The sequence below is a fragment of the Callorhinchus milii genome, unplaced genomic scaffold (genome assembly GCF_018977255.1).
Source record: "Callorhinchus milii isolate IMCB2004 unplaced genomic scaffold, IMCB_Cmil_1.0 Scaffold10, whole genome shotgun sequence".
Taxonomy (NCBI): Eukaryota; Metazoa; Chordata; class Chondrichthyes; order Chimaeriformes; family Callorhinchidae; genus Callorhinchus; species Callorhinchus milii.
The window spans coordinates 5415680-5435894 of record NW_024704751.1 but is presented as its reverse complement, the minus strand read 5'-3'; the positions used below and the strand labels follow the sequence as shown (position 1 = coordinate 5435894).

General features: G+C 44.4%; 1 protein-coding gene across 1 annotated transcript in view; it reads right to left on the bottom strand.

Annotated features, from left to right (window-relative positions):
- ankrd13b (ankyrin repeat domain 13B) overlaps positions 1-20215 on the bottom strand; it is a 73507-nt gene that overhangs the window by 22982 nt on the left and 30310 nt on the right. Inside the window, exon 2 of the mRNA XM_007900766.2 lies at positions 1300-1435. Within this exon, the coding sequence (XP_007898957.1) occupies positions 1300-1435 (136 nt within the window). The remainder of the gene's footprint in view (positions 1-1299; positions 1436-20215) is intronic.

The following is a 20215-nucleotide window of genomic DNA, read 5'->3' as shown; positions in this document are numbered from 1 at the left end:
GTCTTTAAGCTCAAAACAGACCGGACTGATGCTCCATTGCAAGAGACTGTGTTTTGAAGACTAAACACGGCAGCCAATTTGCGCACAGCAAATAAAGCCAGGAAATGGATGGCCAACAATTTCTGGGAGATTGTCGGTCAGGACACCAGGAGAGAGAAACTATCCTTCTCTTTTCAAGTAGAGCCAAGGGATCTTTAAAGTCCACCTGAATCGGCACTCTGCTTAACGTCTCAACTGAAAGATGTATTGGGGCGTCAGCTTAGACAATGAGCTGAAGTCCTGACGTGGGGCTTAACCCACAACTTTCTGACTCAGGAACGAGTGTTGCTATCGACAGAGCCAGGCTGACACCGGTGTACACGGGGGCGACTCCCGACAAGGTTAAAAGCAGCATCTCCACAAAAAAACGTGCGCACAACCCATACGCGGTGAAGGAATGCATCGTAAACAACTGAATGTTTTTTGTATCGGGAGAAAAGGGGGAAAAAATGTAACAAAGGATGTTGTGTTTGTTTGGGATTTCTAATGTACTAAATATTATATTTATAAATAAATAAATATTTTCAAAAAAAAAAAACAGAAGACTCAGTCAGAAATCCAGGTGACAGTATTTCCTTCCAGGCTATTACAATGTATTAAAAGGACTCAGCTCTAACATGACAATGTTTTTCATAGTAAGTGCTCTATTAGCAGAAAATGCCACACAAAAATAAATTGGAAGCAGAATGCCCCAGGCACGTAACACAGATGGTACCATTCCTGGGAATCTTACAGTAAAAGTAGGCTAGGCTGCGTGTATTTTACTCTCTCCTTTCAAAATGGAGAGTATGTGCGGAGTCCCAGGACACTCACGCTGTGAATAAAGCTCCCGAAAATCATGGCTCTCCCCCCCCCCCCCCCCCCCGCCCCGGCAATTGCTGTGACTGTGCTCAGCTTCTCGTATGAGTCGTCGGTCTTGCCTCATTCTGTTTATTCCATCTATTGGGTCCTGGGAACGATTCTCGCGTTCGATCCAGCGCCTTTCACGTCGGATGGACGTCTCAAAGTGCTTCCCGGGATTTCACTGTAAACGTGTGGGTGGCTGTGTGTTTGTAGGCGAGGTGCAAAGTGTAGTCAAGCGCTCCAGGACGCTACCCCGTGTGGAGGGCGCTGTATAAGTGCAAGTTGCTGTTGCTGTGGTTGTAGTGATTGTGTGTCTGTAGGCGAGATACCAAATGTGAAGCGCAGTGGTCTGTGTATTGTGCAATGCTTTAGTTGAGGACCTGACTGCTCACCAGATCTGAGTAGCTATTACTGTACCTGTCCATCCATTTCGGTTCTCTTTACCCACGTCAGAGCCATGCTTCAGCAAAACCCTCGCGCAGTCCACGTATCCCAGCGTAGCAGCGAGATGTAGTGGTGTCCTGCCTCGCGGGTCCACCTGCTCCGTGTCAAACTGATAACAAAAGGGCTGGTTAAGCATCGGCTTCATCTAATGGAATCAGTATCGTAGAATCCTACAGCTCATCGTGCCTGTGCCGGCTCTATGAAAGAGCTTTCCAAGGAGTCCCACTCCCCAGCTCTTTCCCCGTAGCCTTGGAAATACTTTCTTTTCAAATAAATACCAAATTCCCTTTTTGGAAAGTTCTTCTTGAATCTGCTTTCACCACTCTTTTAGGCAGTGCATTCCAGATTGTAACAACTTGCTACGTAAAAAAAAAATACATATATATTTATATGTTTTAAATTCTCATCCCCCAGCCCTTGGCTATTTTACGTTTCCCGGATTGATAAATCAACGTCCAAACCCATAGGTCCCATCAGTGACGGCTTCAACTAATGCTTCTGAAACCTCTGCTCAGATCAGAACCTAAACGCACCCGAACCTTTTGGGAAGAATTTAAGGACTTGGCAGAAGTTTGTAGTAGAGCGTTCCTCATTCCGATCATCCTCTGCAATAAAGATTTATTTTTAATATCCAATCTCCCAATTTACCTCTCCTTGCGTACTTCCCTTTTTTTTTTGCTCTTTCGCTGTCATTTCTAGCAAAGAGGCAGTTTAAAAATCCCCTGCACACCGGTGCTGAGTGTTGGCGTGAGGCCTGAAATTCCACCTGGTCTTAGTCTGGAAGACACGTTTCACCATTAAAAATTAAGATGGACAAAATTCCCCGGTTTGGGAGCTGCTTTTCCGGAGTTCTCCTGAAGAAACGGACTCCTGGTCAAGTGCCGAATTTAACTGTGCGTGATCTTAAACTTTAAGGCAAAGAAAATAGGGCCTTACATGCTGAGGCTGGGTGGAATTTTGTAGCCCATGCACTGCGATGCCCATCATTATTTTCTGGTTACCCGTCAGCCAATTGCTGCGTATTATTTGTTTATTAATTTTCAAGACTTGACTGCATCAGAGTGGTCTTTTGTGGTTGAGAAATGAATGCTCCCTTGAAAAAAGAAAATAATTGGTCTGTCAAATACTCGTTCGTGCGTTTGTAGTGCAAAAAGCGAAAAATGCAGCCATTATTGGCTGCGCCGATGAAAGCTTCATAGTCAAACTGTGCTAATAAATCACAACGGTCAATATCAGAGGCACAAAGAGCTGTGCCACTCCCCTGCGATACTGCAGACGCTACACGCACACACACACACACAACACAACAGAGACAAAGGAAGGGCCGTCTCATTGTATTCCTGTGAACGACGTTCAATACATCTCCTGACGGCAATGATGGTTTTGCCAGTCACCCAGTCTATACAGAGCGTGCTCTCCTCACACCAGCTATTTGTCAACCCCTTCAAATAATCAGTCATCGTAAAGCTGTGGCTTCCTCCCAATCCTCTCTGACGTGATGATAATAATAATAATGATAATCCTTGCATTTGATATAGCGCCTGATAGCGCCGTCGAGACCTCCCAAAGCGCTTTGCAGAATAGGGTAAAGTGGAGTGACCACGTGTACTTTACGGGCGAAACGCGACAGCCAGTGTCATATAAAACAGTCGTGGGTTCAGTGATCCGACAATTGAGTGTATCCCTCCAGCCCTGCAAAGGAGAGTCAACCCAGACTCTGTGAGTTCAAAGTCCCGATGTGGGGTTTGAACCCCCAACCTTTCGTTTCAGAGACGAGAGCGCTACCTACTGTGCCTGGCTGAAAGCACGGTGCGTAATCTGCAATCTTAGCCTAGTGGTGCCCGCAGAGCAAAGAAGCAAACCACTGGAGCAACTCCATTTACCCGCCTTAACCCCATATCCCTTGATACCATTGAATAAGAAAATAGGAGTAAATCTACGCCAAGCTGAAGTTTCTCTCTGTTGATTCCTTTGCAGATAATATAGAGAACAGGCACTGAACATCAGCCCAGGGATTACGGTGGAGAGTCAGGAATCAATACTAAAACGGCTTATCGAATCCTATCCCTGTTGTAAATGGGAGTTATTCTTATTCCCCACTGCTGATGACAGATGGCAGCACAATTTTCACAGGAGGTATGGCACTGGCTCCACTGGGTGAAAAGGGCATCACCCTTGTCACTGGGATTCAGCTGAAAGGCCATAAAGTAAGATGATTCCAAAGGCAGACGTCTATATATTTCTGAGAGCAATGGGGCTGAGTGGACAAAGAGTCGAGGGAACTTGGTGCAGATGGCTCAGAAAAGGAGAGAAAGCCAGGCCAAGGAGGAAAACGTGAAGGACAAAGAACAGGAAAGGCAAAGGGTAAATTACAGAGAATGATAAGGGAGGTGGAAATCTGGAACTCTCTCACAAAAGGCTGAGTTTGATAGATTTTTGTTAGGTCAGCGTATCAAGGGATGTGGGGCAAGGGCAGGTAATTGGAGTTGAGGTACAGATTAGCCATGATCTTACAGAATGGCGGCACATGCTCGAGGGGCTGAATGGCCTACTCCTGTTCCAATGTTCCTATGTATATGTAAGGGTATCAAGGAGATGGACGAAGGTCAAGCAGGAGGCCGGAGCCAGCCGAGCAGAGGTGTCAGGTGGCGGAGTGGGGAGTAAGCAGGTCGGAGAGGTAGGGAGGTACCAGGGCGTGAAGGGATTTGAAGACGGGTGTGAGGATCTTGGAAGTTGATCCGTTTGGCGATAGGGAGCCAGAGGAGCCTGGCGAGGACGGTGTGGTGAGGGTACGGAGTTTAGAGCCTGTGTGTGTGTGTGTGTGTGTATATACAGAGTTCTGAATTAGCAGTGAGCACCTCCATAACGGACGCCCATGACTCTATCGTGTTTTGTTTTTTTCCCTCAACTCCTTCTGGGTTTATTTTCCTCAGCTGGAATGAAATGTCCTCCCGGCACACCGCCTCCCTTGGGGACGGTAGTTGTTAACGTCTCCGTGGCAACAGTCAGCGAGGTTCCACCGCAGTGTGGGCAACAGATCACTCACGGTGGTTAGGAGCTAATTCCAGTTTTGTCACAACACAATAATAATTCTTGCATCTGCTGCTCGTACATCCCCGTTTCCCTCCCGGCTCACCTCGCGACGGACAATGGAATCTCCTTCCATTCATCACAAAAGGGAGGCTCCGTTCATTCATCATCCTGATCAAGAGCTGGCAAGCACGCAGCTCTTAACCTAACCCCCACCCCGACCCCCTCCTGTTTGTTGGTGGCTGGAGAGAGAGTGAAAGCATCGTTGCGAATGAACCCAGTCTGTGACACAGCGCCAGGCCAACTGTTGGACCTGCAATGCTGAGCAAACCGTTCTGTGGCCTTCGGCGCCATTCATAAAAAGCCTGTGGGTTGCGAGATGCAATGCCTGCTCTCGACGTAATTGGAGTCATTTTCAGAATCCCGTGGTGATCAGGTCCCTAATTACCAGAACCGTGTCCTGTCCACAGTAGTTGTATTCATTAGCGCTGCTGTTGAAAGAACACGGGTTTAAGCAAACCACACATCATACCTCGCGTGGAGCTCAACCCGTGCACTGCAATAATAATAATAATCATAATCCTAATAAAAATGATTATTATTATTGCTGATAAATTACCTGGCGAACAAAATAGCAACCTCCTGCAAAAATAGCCATTTTTTAGGCAGTTAGGCAAATATACTAAGAAAAGGAACATCCATTCATATGTAACGTGCTATTGGTCTGGGTGACTCACATCACTGAAAACCACTTAGAAACTACCTCGACGGAATGATTTAAACTATAAATAATACAACAATAATATTAATAATCCTTGTATCTGATCAGGTGCCTAAAACATGGAAATGCCTGAAAGCACTTCACAGGTAATGGCTGTCAAATGTAATGACTGTGTGTTTGTAGGCGAATTTGACAGCTAATTTGTGCGCAGCAAAAACAACAACAACATAATTACATTTATAGAGCGCCTTTCACTTCGGGAGGACGTCCCAAAGCGCTGAACAGTCAGGGGTTGGGACCTGAGCATGGGGGAGGGGTGCGGTAGGGGTGAGGTGGGAGGGCGACCAAAGGCACGATCGAAGAGAAGGGTCTTGAGACCGGCCTTGAAGCAGGCAAGGGAGGAAGCGAGGCGAAGGGACCGTGGGATGGAGTTCCAGAGTTCCAGAGATAGATCTGTGTGTGTGTGTGACAATCACTGTGTGTATGATAACCACTTGAGGCAAAGGAGGTTAAAACAGTGATATTCCTAAATGCATTCCGTCCCTACTTCCCAAAGAGATTTAAGGAACAGTGTGAGTTTAGGAATGCCACAATTTTAGACCGCATTAAAAACGGGGAGAGGGGAGAGAAAAGCAAACCATTGTTTGGGTCAGACAGGAGTGATGATGTGCCCTGTGTTATAAATAACCACCCACGACCACTTTACCTCTGAGGCAACCGCAAATCCCAGGGATGCATTGGCTTCCCCAATTAGCGCCTGCAGACTCGGATGGCCTTCAGTACATAGCTGGGATAGCTCATCATCTCATTACCTGTCCCTACCACAAGCTGCTGGATTCCCAAGCAAAGGACATTGAACCCACCGTCCAATCTTGGAGCCTCTCATTCACAGTCCACCTTTCAAGAAGCTAACACGCTCATTACAAATATATGGCAACCATTAATCTATTATACAAGACTCCTGCCTGACCTTATCCTACAATGGACAACAGCTTTTATTGTTCCTGTCAATCACAAGCCCGCGGGGAGCTTCAGGGGAATAGGGGATGTGTGGAGAGGCAGAGTTTGTTTGGCTATTAACGATGCATTATATATTTTTCATCATATTCCTTCTTGCGATTCTTGTAGAGTCCGTAGACTTTTGGGGGATGAGAGAAAAATGCTGCCTCTAACTGGGCAATGACTTGTCACCCCTCCCACCCCCCACCTCCCCCCACTCCCTTCTCCCCCCGTCCACTTTTCCCGGTTTATTGCAAGCTCGCTTGTTCTAACACCACAGCTGCGAGCGTCTGTTTCTTACACATTTCCCAGGAAACATTCCAGTGTTAACAGTGCGGAATCATCACCCCGCTTGCAAAAGCCTCCACTTGTTACTTTGCTGTTGGATTTAAAGTCACACGACCTCCCGGTTTTCTCTTAACCCTTCCGCACGGACAGACACAGGATTAGAGCAGCACGATAAATCCAAAACGTTTTAGACGTGCATAAAAATGAGTGGTTTTAGGGCATTGCTATGAGGGTGAGCTGTTAATCCACGGAACAGGCAGAGGTCAAACGAACCCACGGCACGCTTCGAAAAGTCACTTCATTATTGTGCGTAAATTAGCTGCCGCCTATGCCTACAAAAGACACAGTCACCATACAATTTCCCCCACAAAATATACAGTCAATTCACTTTACAGTGTATTCCATGAAGCACTTTGAGACGTCTCGAGGACGTGATAAGGTGCTGTATCAAATGTAAGGATTATTATTATTACTAATAAAACTAGCGAAACATCCTCCTGATGTTTAAGGCCTGATATCATATGTGACTATTGTTATAACATCAACAACAACCACAACAACTTGTGTTTATATCGCGCCCCTCACACAGGGTAGCAACCCAGAGCGCTTGAAATACCGCACCTCTTGTACTTTCTGAAAGTCACAGGTTACAGCGAAATCTCAGCCACAACTATGGAAACAATTACCGCAAAGGTAATGTATTATCTGAAATGCTCCAGCTCTCGCCTGCTCAGTGTTAACTCCGCTTATAAATCCTCTCAAGGAAAATGAACCTCCTAATTATACTGCTCTGGAGGCTAAATATCAGTGGGGTCACCAAATGTACGGATTCATCACTTGCTCGCTTGAAAACAATGCACATGATGTTAATTTGAACCACTGCTCCATTGAGATTGGCAATTCAATACGTACCGTGAATCTCATGTGTACCGTTACATCAACTTGCCAGATGGTGAATCCATCGCCCAGTCTGATGACCCATATTCAGCCAGAAATTTCTGTGTTATATTTTGAGCTCACAAGTCTAGGCTAGCCTGAGGAGCGCTCAATCCTTTGGATGAGACATTAAACCGAGGTCCCATCTGCCTGTTCTGGTGACGCTTTAATGATCCCAAGGCACTAGTCGAAATGAGAAGGGAGTTGCTTCCGGGTATCCTGATGAACGATCCCCTAGTCATGGCTGTTTGCGAGACATTGCTGTGCACAAGTTGGTTGCCTCCTTCAACTACAAAATGGACAGTTACTCCACTTTACAGTAAATCCGGTGAAGCGTTTTGAGACATCCCGACCATGTGCTAAGGCATGCTACGTCGAACACACGGACCATTATGGTATTATTTTGTTTGTTGAACTTTGTCCCAGGTTTAAAAGCTTCATTGAGCGGATCTGCCAGGCTCAATCATGTGTTACCTATAAACCTATATTAAAAGAGGGTTAAATCATAAAAGAGCTTATGGGAGTAGGGAAGGGATGGGTGGAGGCTACACACTGGATTATAAAGACCCACACAGACCAGTTGAGCTGAATGACAAGCTCTACAATTTTTGTACTGTATTGTATGCAACTCTACGTATACAATTCTATTCCGTCCCCGGAACAACAGGCCCGAAATTCCTCCTCGTGAGAACCATTTTGTGTTAAGATTTAAGGTTGTGCAGAATTTTTCGAGAATCGGGGGAAAAAAAGTTGGCTCCCGCATCAGGTTTGGAATCGAATGCTTTTTCACATCGTTCTCCACAATCCTGCGGGAACGTCAAATTGAAGACAAAAAGGGCTAAGGGTATCATGGGCTAAGACTGGCTTGAATTCCGTGCCTCCTGTGACTTCACGTGATCCAGGAATGTAGTTTTCATTAGAATTTTTCTGCATTGTTAGTTTCAGATATTATTGATGGTGTCCCGCTGTGGGGTATGTGCATATCAGTAACTGTTGCTATGGCAATGCAAGTGTGGTATTAGTGATATAAAGAGGAGATAACAGAACATACAAAGTCAACCCTTTTTTTCCTGGACTGAAAAATCACATGCTGCAACATATGACTTCTGATCATAACTAAAAAAATAATATTCCCTTTCATACTCGCTAATGTACTGGTATTTCTGTTACATTATGAACAATACCCAATAACAACAACAAAAATGACATTTGTGTAGCGCCTTTCAGGTCAGGAGGATGTCTCAACGCACTGAAATCCGCTTGCCCTTGTGGATTTAATGCCTATCGGGATAATAATACGACTAATAAAATATAATAACAGCCCTTTTCATTAATATAGTGCGGATACAGTCTCAAGGCGCTTTTTGGAAATTTCTGTATAATGTAATGTAGCGACTGTGTATTTTGTGGACGAACGCAGCAGCCAATTTGCACACAATAGTGTCCCCGCAAACAGCCATGACCAATTTTTTCTAGGGGATTGTTGGCTAGAATACTATGAGAAACTCCTTTCCCATTAAATAGTGGCCATGGGATCTTTTACCGTCCACCTGAACAGGCGGACAGACCTCGATTTAATGCCTCATCTGAAGTATGGCACCACTGTCAATGTCGCACTCCCCCAACACTAGTGGGGTGTCAGCCTAGACTGTCCCTGATATGTGGGGCTTAATGCTTAATGGGACGGCAATAGGCTGGGTATATTCTGGAAGGATGAGGTGAAACAGCCTTCTTTATCTGAAACTCGCTTGCGACCTTGTGAAAATAGCCCGATAAAGATTTTACAATTTAAGAAACAATGGACCCGGGGAAAAGAACATTCTTTATGTTCCATCATAACTGTTTACCTACTGAATATATACCGTTATGAGTGATTAATTTGATCCAATACTTCACTTGTGTCGACACTCTGTTTTGCTCTGAGTAAGAGTTGTTCAGGCCCACGCCAGCTCCTAGTCAAGACTCTAACCACTGCATGAAGCTTTTTCATTAATATGCATTAAGTGGCTCGTCATTTCAGCCATAAATTAAACCTCTTTAGCAGTGTGACTTGGTTCTGGCTTCAATCCAGGTGCAGGATAAGACATCTTCTCTGGAATTACACCAGCGCAGAATTTCCTCTTTCTGGTGTGTGTGTGTGTGTTTTCCGCCTGGATGATTCCAGGTTCAGGGAGCAGAGGAGGTATCCCAAGATCCTGGGCAACATTTCTTCCTTATCCCAACTCACCAAAATACAGATTAATTGTCCGTTCATCCCAGTGGGGCACTGTATAACCAGAATTGCCGTCCATTAGGTGAGATGTTAAACCAAGGTCCCACCTGGCTGTCCAGGTGGATGTTAAAGAACCACTGTTTGAAAAGACAAGGGATTTTCTCCTTGTGTCCTGGCCAATACTCTAGTCTGATAAAATGGGTCATTCACCCTCTGACATGTTGTGCTTTGCACAAATTGGCTGTTGCATTTGCCTCAGAAATACACAGTTCACCGCACTTAGCAGCAATCACCGCAAAGCGCTTTGACACCCAACCTGTTTATATTTCACCCTTCACCCGGGATAGCGTCTCGGAGCTCTGAACGTGGGCTGAGTTTCAGAATTTTACGCCATTTTCTGCCTGACCTGAAACCTTAACGCAAAATTGGTCTTTCAGAGCAGAGACTAGGCGGAATTGTGGGCACAATATTCCTGGCTATATGGATAAATTATTGCTTCGCAGTAAATGAGAGCAATTCAAGGATTGCTTGATCACTTAGGATAACATTGCAAACGGCCGTTTGCATTACAGTACAATACAATTTATATTTATACATCAGGGAGACGTCTCAAAGCGCTTCATGAGATTTACTGCCAAGTGTAGTGACTTGGTATTTTGAAGGTGAATTTTGCGGCCAATTTGCACACAGAAGGGAAGGGAAGGGTGAAATGTGGAGAAAACTGGTAGAGAAAAATATTCAGTGCATTGCAGCAAAATTGGAATCTCATTTCAGGTTTCATGGGGTTGTAAAGCAAGGTTATAATCATGTCTGAAATCCACAATGAGATTAGGGCTTTGTAATTACTCCAGTAAACACATTATATTCTCTGTCTACTTCGATAATATACCATCCAGTACTGTAACCCTCGTAGTCAGTGGCTGTAGTTCAGCACTATGGGTGGTGCCTCCTGCTACTGTATGCAGGACCTTTGCACATGTCAATCAATGTCACACAAAGCAAGCTCTGTTTTAAAGCAGTAATAATAATAGTAATAATGATAATCCTTCTATTTGAATCCTGGCCTTTCATGAAGGAATGTCTTCTCAAAGCACTTTACAGGATATACTGTAAAGTGTAGTGACTGTGCATTTTGAAGCGCTCCAGGACCTACCCTGCGTGAAGGGCGCTATATAAATGCAAGTTGCTGTTGTTGTTGTGGATGAACGTGGCAACCAATTTGCGCACAGCAATGTCCCACAAACAGCCATGAGTGACCAATTCTATCTGGGTGACCAGGACACCCTGAGAGAGAGAAACTCCCTTCTCTTTTTGAATAGAATGCAGCGGGATGTTTAATGTCCACCTGAACAGGCACAGGTGGGACCTCAGTTTAATGTCTCATCCCAAGGAGAGCACCCCCATCAATGCAGCACTCCCCCCAGCACTGCATTGGAGTGTCAGCCTGAGCTGTGAGTTCAAAGTCCCGACACGGGGCTTGAACTCACAACCTTCTGACTCAGAGCTCAATCAGACTGACATACAAAGACAACATTGTCATTAGAGATTGTAAATGCTACTTGATCTCTGCCTGGCTTGAGCGAATGAAGGTCCCACTGCGTCCTTTATTCTTCCTAGGAGCTTTAGTCCCAAGTCATTAGCTGGCAAAGTATCAAGACTTGTACAAGTTCATACAAAAGAACTTTGAAGTTGCCCCCAAGGATCCTTTGCAAAGAATTCTACAGATGCTGCTGATAACTTCACCTCAGATGAAGTTCACTCATATTAAACTGTACCTTTGATTAGGAGATTAACGAGCTGTGAATAGCACAACACAGAGGTAGCATCAATAATAATAGTAATAATAATCCTTGCACTTGATATGGCGCCTTATCATGTCTTCGAGATGTCTCAAAGCACTTCACAGATTATCCTGTAAAGTGAATTGACCGTATATTTTGCGGGCGAAATGTACAAAACGTCCTTTCAGCCGACTGAGATTCCTTCGTTAAAGACCACTCTGTCGATCCCTGAACAGGTAGAAATTTATACAGAGTTACTCAGAGTGATACCCTGCACTTAATGCTTTATGGCAAGGGGTGAGAAAGGGCATTGTATTCCCGACATAGGGAGTTTTCTCACGTGGAAGTCTCTCAACATTTCCTTCCCTGCTGAAGTATAAAGTGTTCGCCTTCAACGACACAGTCACTACACTTCACAATAAACTCTGTGAAGCGCTTTGAGATGTATTGACGGAAACAAGGCGCTATGAGCAACAATAATAAACCGTGCAGCGCCTTTCACGTCAGGAAGACGTCTCAAAGTGCTTCACGGGATTTACTATCAAGTGTAGTGACTGTGTCTTGCACAGGCTTTCTGAAACACAAGGACTACTATTATTATAACTTCACATTAGATGTTTCCTGCCTGACTCTCCACAGAACGCAGAACAATGAGTTTGGAACAAAAGTTGGCCAGTGTACAAGGTTTGCAGTCAGCTCTGACTATAAACAGCCGACCGTATTTATATTTCACTTCCTATCAGTATGTTTGAAGTTCTGTTACACTGACCTGTCAACTGTTTCTGCTCTTTTTGAAATAAAAGAATAATTTCGGCACCATTCTATAATCAAACTGTGCCTTGTTTAGACGCTTCTGTCTTTTGCGTGAGATAGAACAGCTCAAACCAAGGAGAGGAGAGGAGAGGAGAGGAGAGGAGAGGGGAGAGGAGAGGAGAGGGGAGAGGAGAGGAGAGAAGAGGAAAGGAGGGGAGTGTGAGCCCATCTAATGTGCTGAACTAGCGTTTTCTGGTTCATTCTTAGCCATGACCCCAAATCTCAGGTAACAAAAGATCCAGAGCATGTGATTGAGTAACACAAGTTAGAGTTTGTGGGACACTGCTGTGCGCAATTGGCTGCCGCGTTTCGCCCACAAAATACACATGGTCACTCCACTTTACAATATATTCTGTGAAACTCTTTGAGAAGTCTCAACGGCGTGATAAGGAGATATACCAAATTCAAGGATTATTATTATTATTGTTATTAGCCCGTGGCAGTTTTTATAATCCACCCGTCCTATTCCCATCACTTATGCCCCTCTATTCCCTCTTCCCTCATGTTTGCGTCATATTGCCTCTTGAATACATTGATTTTTTTGTTTCAACCATAGCTTCCTAAATTGCACCTAGCCTTTGTTTGTAAGATCGGAATTGGGGAAATATTCTTCCATTCAGGCCAGATTTGGAAACCGGTTTCTTTTCAAGAACTGCAGGGTGGGGGGGAAAAAAAATCTCAAATTCAGATTTGTGCAACGCCGCTGTGCGCAATTGGCTGCCGTGTTTCGCCCACAAAATGCGCAGTCAATCCACTCTACAACATATTCCGTGAAGCCCTTTGAGACGTTTCAACGGCTTGATAAGGTTCTGTATCAAATCAAGAATTATTATTATTGTTAAGACTAAATTAGAGAATTTTGAACAATTCTGATAAACAATGATAAACTCTAAGACAAAGGCAGTCTGGCAAGGGCTAAGACTAGGTGGAATTCAGGATGCACGCGTATTAAATCAGTATTAAATCGTTGTGCCTTCTCCAATGCAAAAAAAAAGATCATTAACAGGAACGAGCAGTGCCACTGAACACTGGAAGGACAGGACAGGACAGGCTGCCCTGGAGGTCATGATCAAATTGGTGCAGTCCTGTCTCCCAGAGGCTTTCGTTACAAAGATGGAACCAGAATAATGGGTCATTGATGAGCAGCTGCTTTGTGTCACATACATGTTTAGTCCCTGGAGAGCAATGCTGCCAACAAAGCATCGAGAACAATCCGTCGGTGAGCTTTACTAATGAGGTGTTTAGATGGAGATTCTCATAGCGGTCTCCTGTCTCCCCCCCCCCCCACCCATACACACCACTTGCCTTCTTTTCTCCTTTTCCCACGCCCCGAGATTAGCTCTATTTTGTGGGTGAAAAGCAGCTGCCAATTGGGCACAGCAGTGTCCCAAAAACAGTCATGGATTGAGTGCCCAAAGTAGTTTTTTTATTAATTTTTTTAAAGGGATTATTACTCCCGGAAAGCGATCTACCAATCGACTAACAACCGGGTTCCTACTTACTGCTAGGTAAACGGAGTCACGTGGAGTTTGGAAACTTGCCTAAGGTTTCACCCCGCTCTGGAATGGAACCAAGTTCCTCTTACTTGCGAGGCGAGTGCTCTAACCAATAAACTACAGGACTCCATAAGTTATAAGCTGGAGGCTCTCACTGTTTCCCCCATCAGTTGTAAGGCTTCACAGCCAACTGGAGGGTTTCAGTCCGAATCCCTTCCACTCGCCTCAATTACAGATACAGCCCCTTTAAATCAGTGGAGTTCTATTCAGTAATCAAACAGCTATTCTGCAAAAATCACACGGTGATTCAGGTACTTAAAGTGCAGCAGGAATTTAATTAGCAAAGAATAATGAGACTGCATTATTCACATCGTTGCGATATTTATGCAAGAGAAAGTGTAAGATGGAGGGAGGGTTTGAACGCCACGTTAAACCTGACTTAGCGTAATGGGCTAAGTAGAATACCGATCGGGAATGGAATGGAAATATGGAATCGAATGGGCCAAAGGGTCTTTTTCAGAGTTTTAAAGAATCACAAGATTGGTTTGGATGAAGAACGTCCTTTGACCCATCTGATCTCATCCTTTCAGAACGCCTGCCCTTCCAGAAGGAGGGGAGAAAGGCGATGGGAACCCTCTTTAAACGAATGTGGACTCTCTTTATTCTGCTGCCTTGATACAGTTGAAAATAAGCTCTATTTCGGATAGCGCTATTCCAAAACAAGCGCTATTCCTCTGTGTTGTGTTGTTCCTTTAATCTAATGAGGGTAACTTTTGCCACAAGGCTCCTGTCCGCACTGTAAACAGAGCCGTTGCATCCTCTTTACCTCCCCGTTTTTTCTTTCACATCACAGCTGAGCTACATCCAGCGTTTTAAACAGCGTTTGATTTCTGGCCAAATGACAGGCCTGTAAAACCTGGAGAATAGACAAAATAACTTTCTTCAACTTCTTCCTGTCATTGTTTCGGACCGCAGGGCTCTGGGATGGATGATATAGCCTTTGCCAAACTAACCCAGATCTATATCCCACCTCATGTTATGGTGGTGAAAACAGAGGATCTGAGTAGAACTTTGCTATTTATAGTTTAAAGCGAATTCTAGAATTCGCATTAGAAATAAAATATTAATGAAGTTACACGTTAACTGCTGAATGAAGCGAAAACCCTCTAAAAAAAATGGTCCTGTGAGAGGACTTCATTCTTCCAGCATGGAGGTGATCCAGTTAGTAATCTGGGCCTCTTTTAAAGGAAAATGCAACCCACTACCCTCCCATTAAAATGATTTGCACCGATGCACAAACCTGAGCTCGATGCTTTGTTGTTGACCGATCCAATTTGTAGTAGCATTACGGGTTGGGATAGGGTTGGGTGGTGGGGGGTGGGGGGTGCGAGATTGCGACAGAAGCTATTGTGTTGTCACCCGTGGTAATTATTTGGTCAACCACAAGATGGAGTCAAAATTAATCAATAGTTTCCTTTGGACTTAGGGTTAACCTACTCTTTTTATACAACCCCTGCCCCACCCACCCCCCCCCCCCCCCCCCACCCCATTCCCCTGCTTCCCTGGTGAGCGATAATTATTGATTGCTTTTGACAGAATTTTTGGTTGATATGGTAATTGATAATATCACACACGGAGATTTACTAATCGATCGGACAGTGACCTTTCACTGTCTCAATCTCCCCTCCTTGCTGACCTCAACCCCGAACAGGGTTCCAAGTGGAGCATGGTTAGAGACACGCCATTCCACGTCTTGTGAAAGACGAGCGGTGTCAGATTCCCTTCCTTGTTTTCCGATTGACGGGGAGGGCGAGTGGATTTGACACCAGAAATCTGCAACGAAGGTGTGAACTTGGAACACATGCCTCCGAAAGGCGGTGCAAAGAACAGAGGGCGATATGTCTAAAAAAAATCTCAGCAATTTTCTCCACCAAATCTCTTCCTTCCTGATCTGTGGATGAGTCCTTCCTCCTTCTAATGGAGCACAGTTCCATAGGCAAACCTTGGCCAAGTTTCCTTACTCCACAAGCCTGATAATAAACCCTCCAAAAAAAATAATAAATTGGTAATTTTCAATCCACGACTGTTTGAGGGACGCTGCTGTGCGCAATCGGCTGCCGCGTTTCGCCCACAAATATACCGTCAATTCATTTTACAGTTTATTCTGTGAAGCGCTTTGAGACGCCGAGAAGACATGAAAAGTGCTATATCAAATGCAAGGATTATATTATTATATATTACAATTTATTGCTTTTATTTTTATTATTTTTTTCAAGGAATTATTACCTCCGGAAAAGCGATCCGCCAATCGACTAACACCCGGGTTCTTACTTACTGCTAGGTAAACAGAGATAAATACAAGTAAAAGATAGTCTGATATGTATCAAAATGCATTAGCCTTTATATAGCTCCCACCACAGGTTCAGCTGGCCCCAGGCTCCCTCCTAAGGACGCCGGATATGTCATTAGGATTGTAGTGTACTCAAAGCGTTTCCTTTGGAGAATAGCGCAGCGGGAAAGTGTTTTGCATATAAATGTTGTTCACTTGTGGGCAAAGCAACTGTGCAGGTCCCTTCGAAGGATTAGATCTTTGACATAAACCTCAGCTGTCAGACACGCCGAAGAGATAAAGGAAGATAGAGAATGGGATGGGGAGGAAGGGGTGGGGGGGGGTATGAATCAGCAAGCAGCACTGGGAGGAGGAATTAATGGCTGAGGATCAAGGCTTAGAGTTAGAGCAGCAGGCAGACTGAGAGTGAGCGAGTGAGCGAGCGAGTGAGTGAGTGAGCGAGCGTGGAAAGAAGAGGAGGAAAGAAAAAAACAATAGGAAGGAAGAATCGGAGAGCCAAGGCACTTTAATAGACTCAGGTGCAATAAACTAAACAGAATGTACCTTACTAAACTAAAGCACCTTATATCATCATCAGTATAATATTATAAGAAGACATGAAAGCGTTATATCAAATGCAAGGATTATTATTGTTGTATTATTATTATCAACACGACTCAAAATGCTTTGTGGGTTATTGTGGTCAAGTGCCGTGACTTTATTCCAGCCCTTCAGGACGTCCTCCTGACACAACCGTATAAATGTAAGTTTGTTGTTATTTGAGACGTCTTGAAGACGTGATAAGGCGCCATATCAAATGCAAGAATTATTATTATTATTGTTATTTACAGGCAAACGCAACAGCATCTGCAGTAACAATGTACTGTCTATTATTATAATAATCGTGTCTTCGAGACGTCTCATTGATCAATTTATCCGGCGGACTGTTCGCCAGGACACTTTGCTTTCCGAAGAGTGGATCTTTAATGTCCACCTCTTCGGAAAAAAAGCTCTTTGGTTTGACTTCTCACGCGCAAGACGATAGGCACCTCCCAGCAATGAAGCTCCCCATCGCTGCAGCGTAGGGTAGAGAGGAGGGGATAGAATGGTTAAACCTTCAATAAAACAGAAGACAGGTTCAGTGCACTGACGCTGGAGCGAAAGGAGGAAGGTCAAGGTAGAAAAGAACAGGACAGCGTGGATCACGAAAGCTCGATTCATCCCATTAATGCATTCCATCTCATCCAAGGCCAATTGCAAACTGCCTGATGGTTGGACTCTATTTGATCTCCTGGGACGGAAAAAAAAAAAAAATCTTCATACTTTCTCGCTGACCTCAAAGGAAATCTAGCAAAGCTGCAGAATATCTATCCATCCTCATCTCCTTTGTTCGGCCTGGTTGCTCTCTCTTGATGACATTCTACTTGGTCACAGCAGTGCAGGAAGCACTGCGTTCCCCAGAGGTTATGATTATCTCTCTCCGTGCTTATTCATGTAACCTTCTATTCCCGGTTTCAGCCAGATGTTTATTCCAGGCTCTCTTTTTTTATTCTGACAGGAGTTAATTTACAGCTCGTCAGGGTTTAATTCTCAGGTAGCTTTCTGTGTTTGACCCGACCTGTCAAAACGCCAATCATTTCCCGGCTTCCCTGATCGTGAACAATGGAGTGTCGCAATCAAGAGTAGCTGTCTGTCTCGCTGGTCTGGTTCCTGGGCCAGGCGGGTCCGCAGTTTTCCAGGGCACTCACTGCTGATGACGGCACAGCCCAGCCTGTCTCATCGGCAGGACCCGGAAGGGCCGACCGGTCACTGGTAACAGGGAATCCTCCCACTCAGCTTCTGTTAACCCGCAAGCCAAAGTCCTAAAGGGTAGGGTGGTCCTAGCTGAGCAAGCAGTGGGAAGCTTGCCAGTCAGCGCTCTCTTTAGCTAGTTAAAGCTTGGGCAATGGACCAAGGACCTTTTAAGCGCTTCAAGAGGCGCTGTATAAATGCAAGTTGTTGTTGTAAGATACAATAATAATAATCCTTGCATTTGATGTAGAGCTTTTCACATCTTCTCGACGTCTTAAAGCACTTCACAGAACATCAGAGAATGTGTTGGGATTGCTAACTGCCAAATATATACGTCAATTTACAGAAGAACATAATTACAATTCAGTACTGAAATGGGGCTAGCAGTCTTTCATGGAACAGGGTGGGAACACCCAAGTCAAATAGGTTTACAGCCACAAGCATGCCCTTTCCACACACCAAACTACAGAGATTCATTGTTCTAATTCAATCAAAACATGATTAATGTAGGAGAACAAGCTTTGCCAACAAAGCACTCTGGCCTTTGGTGGGTCAGAAGATTGTGAGTTCAAGCCTCACATCAGGACTTTGAGCTCACAGTCTAGGCTGTTGCTCTGATCCAGTGCTGGGAGTTAATAATAATAATAATAATAATCCTTGCATTTGATATAGCGCTTTTTACGTCTTCTCGACGTCTCAAAGCACTTCACAGAATAGACTGTAAAGTGAATTGACGGTATATTTGTGGGCGAAACGTGGCAGCCAATTGCGCACAGCAGCGTCCCCACAAACAGTCGTGGATTGAAAATGAACAATTTATTATTGTTTTGGAGGGATTATCATCATGCGTGTGGAGTAAGGAAACTCGTCCAAGGTTTCGCCCTCTGCCTGGAATTGAACCCAGGTGTCTCGCTTGCAAGGCGGGCGCTCTAACCACTGAGCTACAGGACTCCACAGTTGGGGGGTGAGCTGCCTTGTCAGAGTTGCTATCCACAGGATGAGATGTTAAACTGAGATTTGTTTGACAGTGTAGGTAGATGTTTAAGATCCCACGAGAGGAAAGGGAGGAAATTCTGGCCAACAGGGTTCCAGATAAATTGGTCATTCATTTCATGGTTGGTTGTGGAACATGCTGCTGGGTTGGCTTACGCATGTACAGTGACGACGCTTGACAATTATTCCCTGTAAAGGGCTTTGCGACGTTATAGGCATTGTATAAAATTTAAGGATCGTACAGTACATGAAATAATCATGTATTTCCTGTTGATAGTTTGGGAATGAAAATATATCTGAAAACCCCTGTGTTTGTCACCAGGTGAATTAATACTGACTGAACAATAAACAAGTAATGGTGCAACAAAAAAAAAGCAGGTTTAATAGACTGAGAAAGAAGCATATGGTATCAGGTGGCAATTACCAAAGCCTTTCCAATGCTTTTCTATCTTAAATGATGTGTGACACCCAACGCGAGGCACTTGAAGTGAAATGACTATGACTTTCCAGAGAGTTTCTGGCATGTAATTACTAAAGCTAGCATTAATACAGAATCGCCATCTGCAGTGCTCAGGAAGCAAATTGCAATAAGACTGAGTTTGTTCCACGGATCCATTGAGGAAACAATGTAAACTCCAGTCAACAAGATCGATGACCCAACTTCATACGTGCCTGGCAACAAGCCTTTAGCCAATTCAGCAGTTACTTTGATTGCCAATCAGGCTCTTCAGATTAAATGTTCAACTGGTATAAACATGCATGGCTTTGTGTGCGCAAGTCAACTTGTATTTCCAATTCCCTCATTGGGCAAACAGCACGGTTTAAGCTGGTTAGTTTTTTTGAACCACTTCAGTGGGTCTCCAAGCCTTGGCTCTTTCCAACCCTCACTTCGACTCACTGGGGTTAGGTGAGCAAGTAAGTGTGTCCCTCCAGAGAGCGAGTGTGCACTCCTTACCAGACAAACAGAGACTATATTGATGTGAAACTCTCAGTAGTTTGGGTTTGGAGACTCTCAAACACGGTGCTAGATGTTCATGAGTTTTAAGCGCTCCGGGACTATATGAAGGGCTATATAAATGCAAGTTGTCGTCGTCGTTGAGTGTCAAGATACCCGGCTGACCCCAAAAATCGGAATTAGCATCTTTCACATTAAGTACAAGTCACGCAATACACAAAAGTGCCGTTTGTTAATTGGGAAATGTATTTATTTGGAAACACAAATTGTTACTTTAAGGTTAAGAAACTCTTGAGGGAGACATTTCACTTGGGTCTAGATTTACTCTGGAGTTCAGAACTTGGCAAATAGTTGAATTCCGTCCCAACCTTGAAGTTGGCTTCCTGTCATTTCTCCAAAGAAACTGACAGGGGAAAAAAAAACTTCAAAGATACGGCTGGGTTTAAGTAATTGCTAAATTCTGGCGGCTCTGAAAATAGAGTAAATCTGGAACCTCAGGTCAGGATGTTTCTCGATCCTTGTTCAATGTTTAATTGCGATGTGAA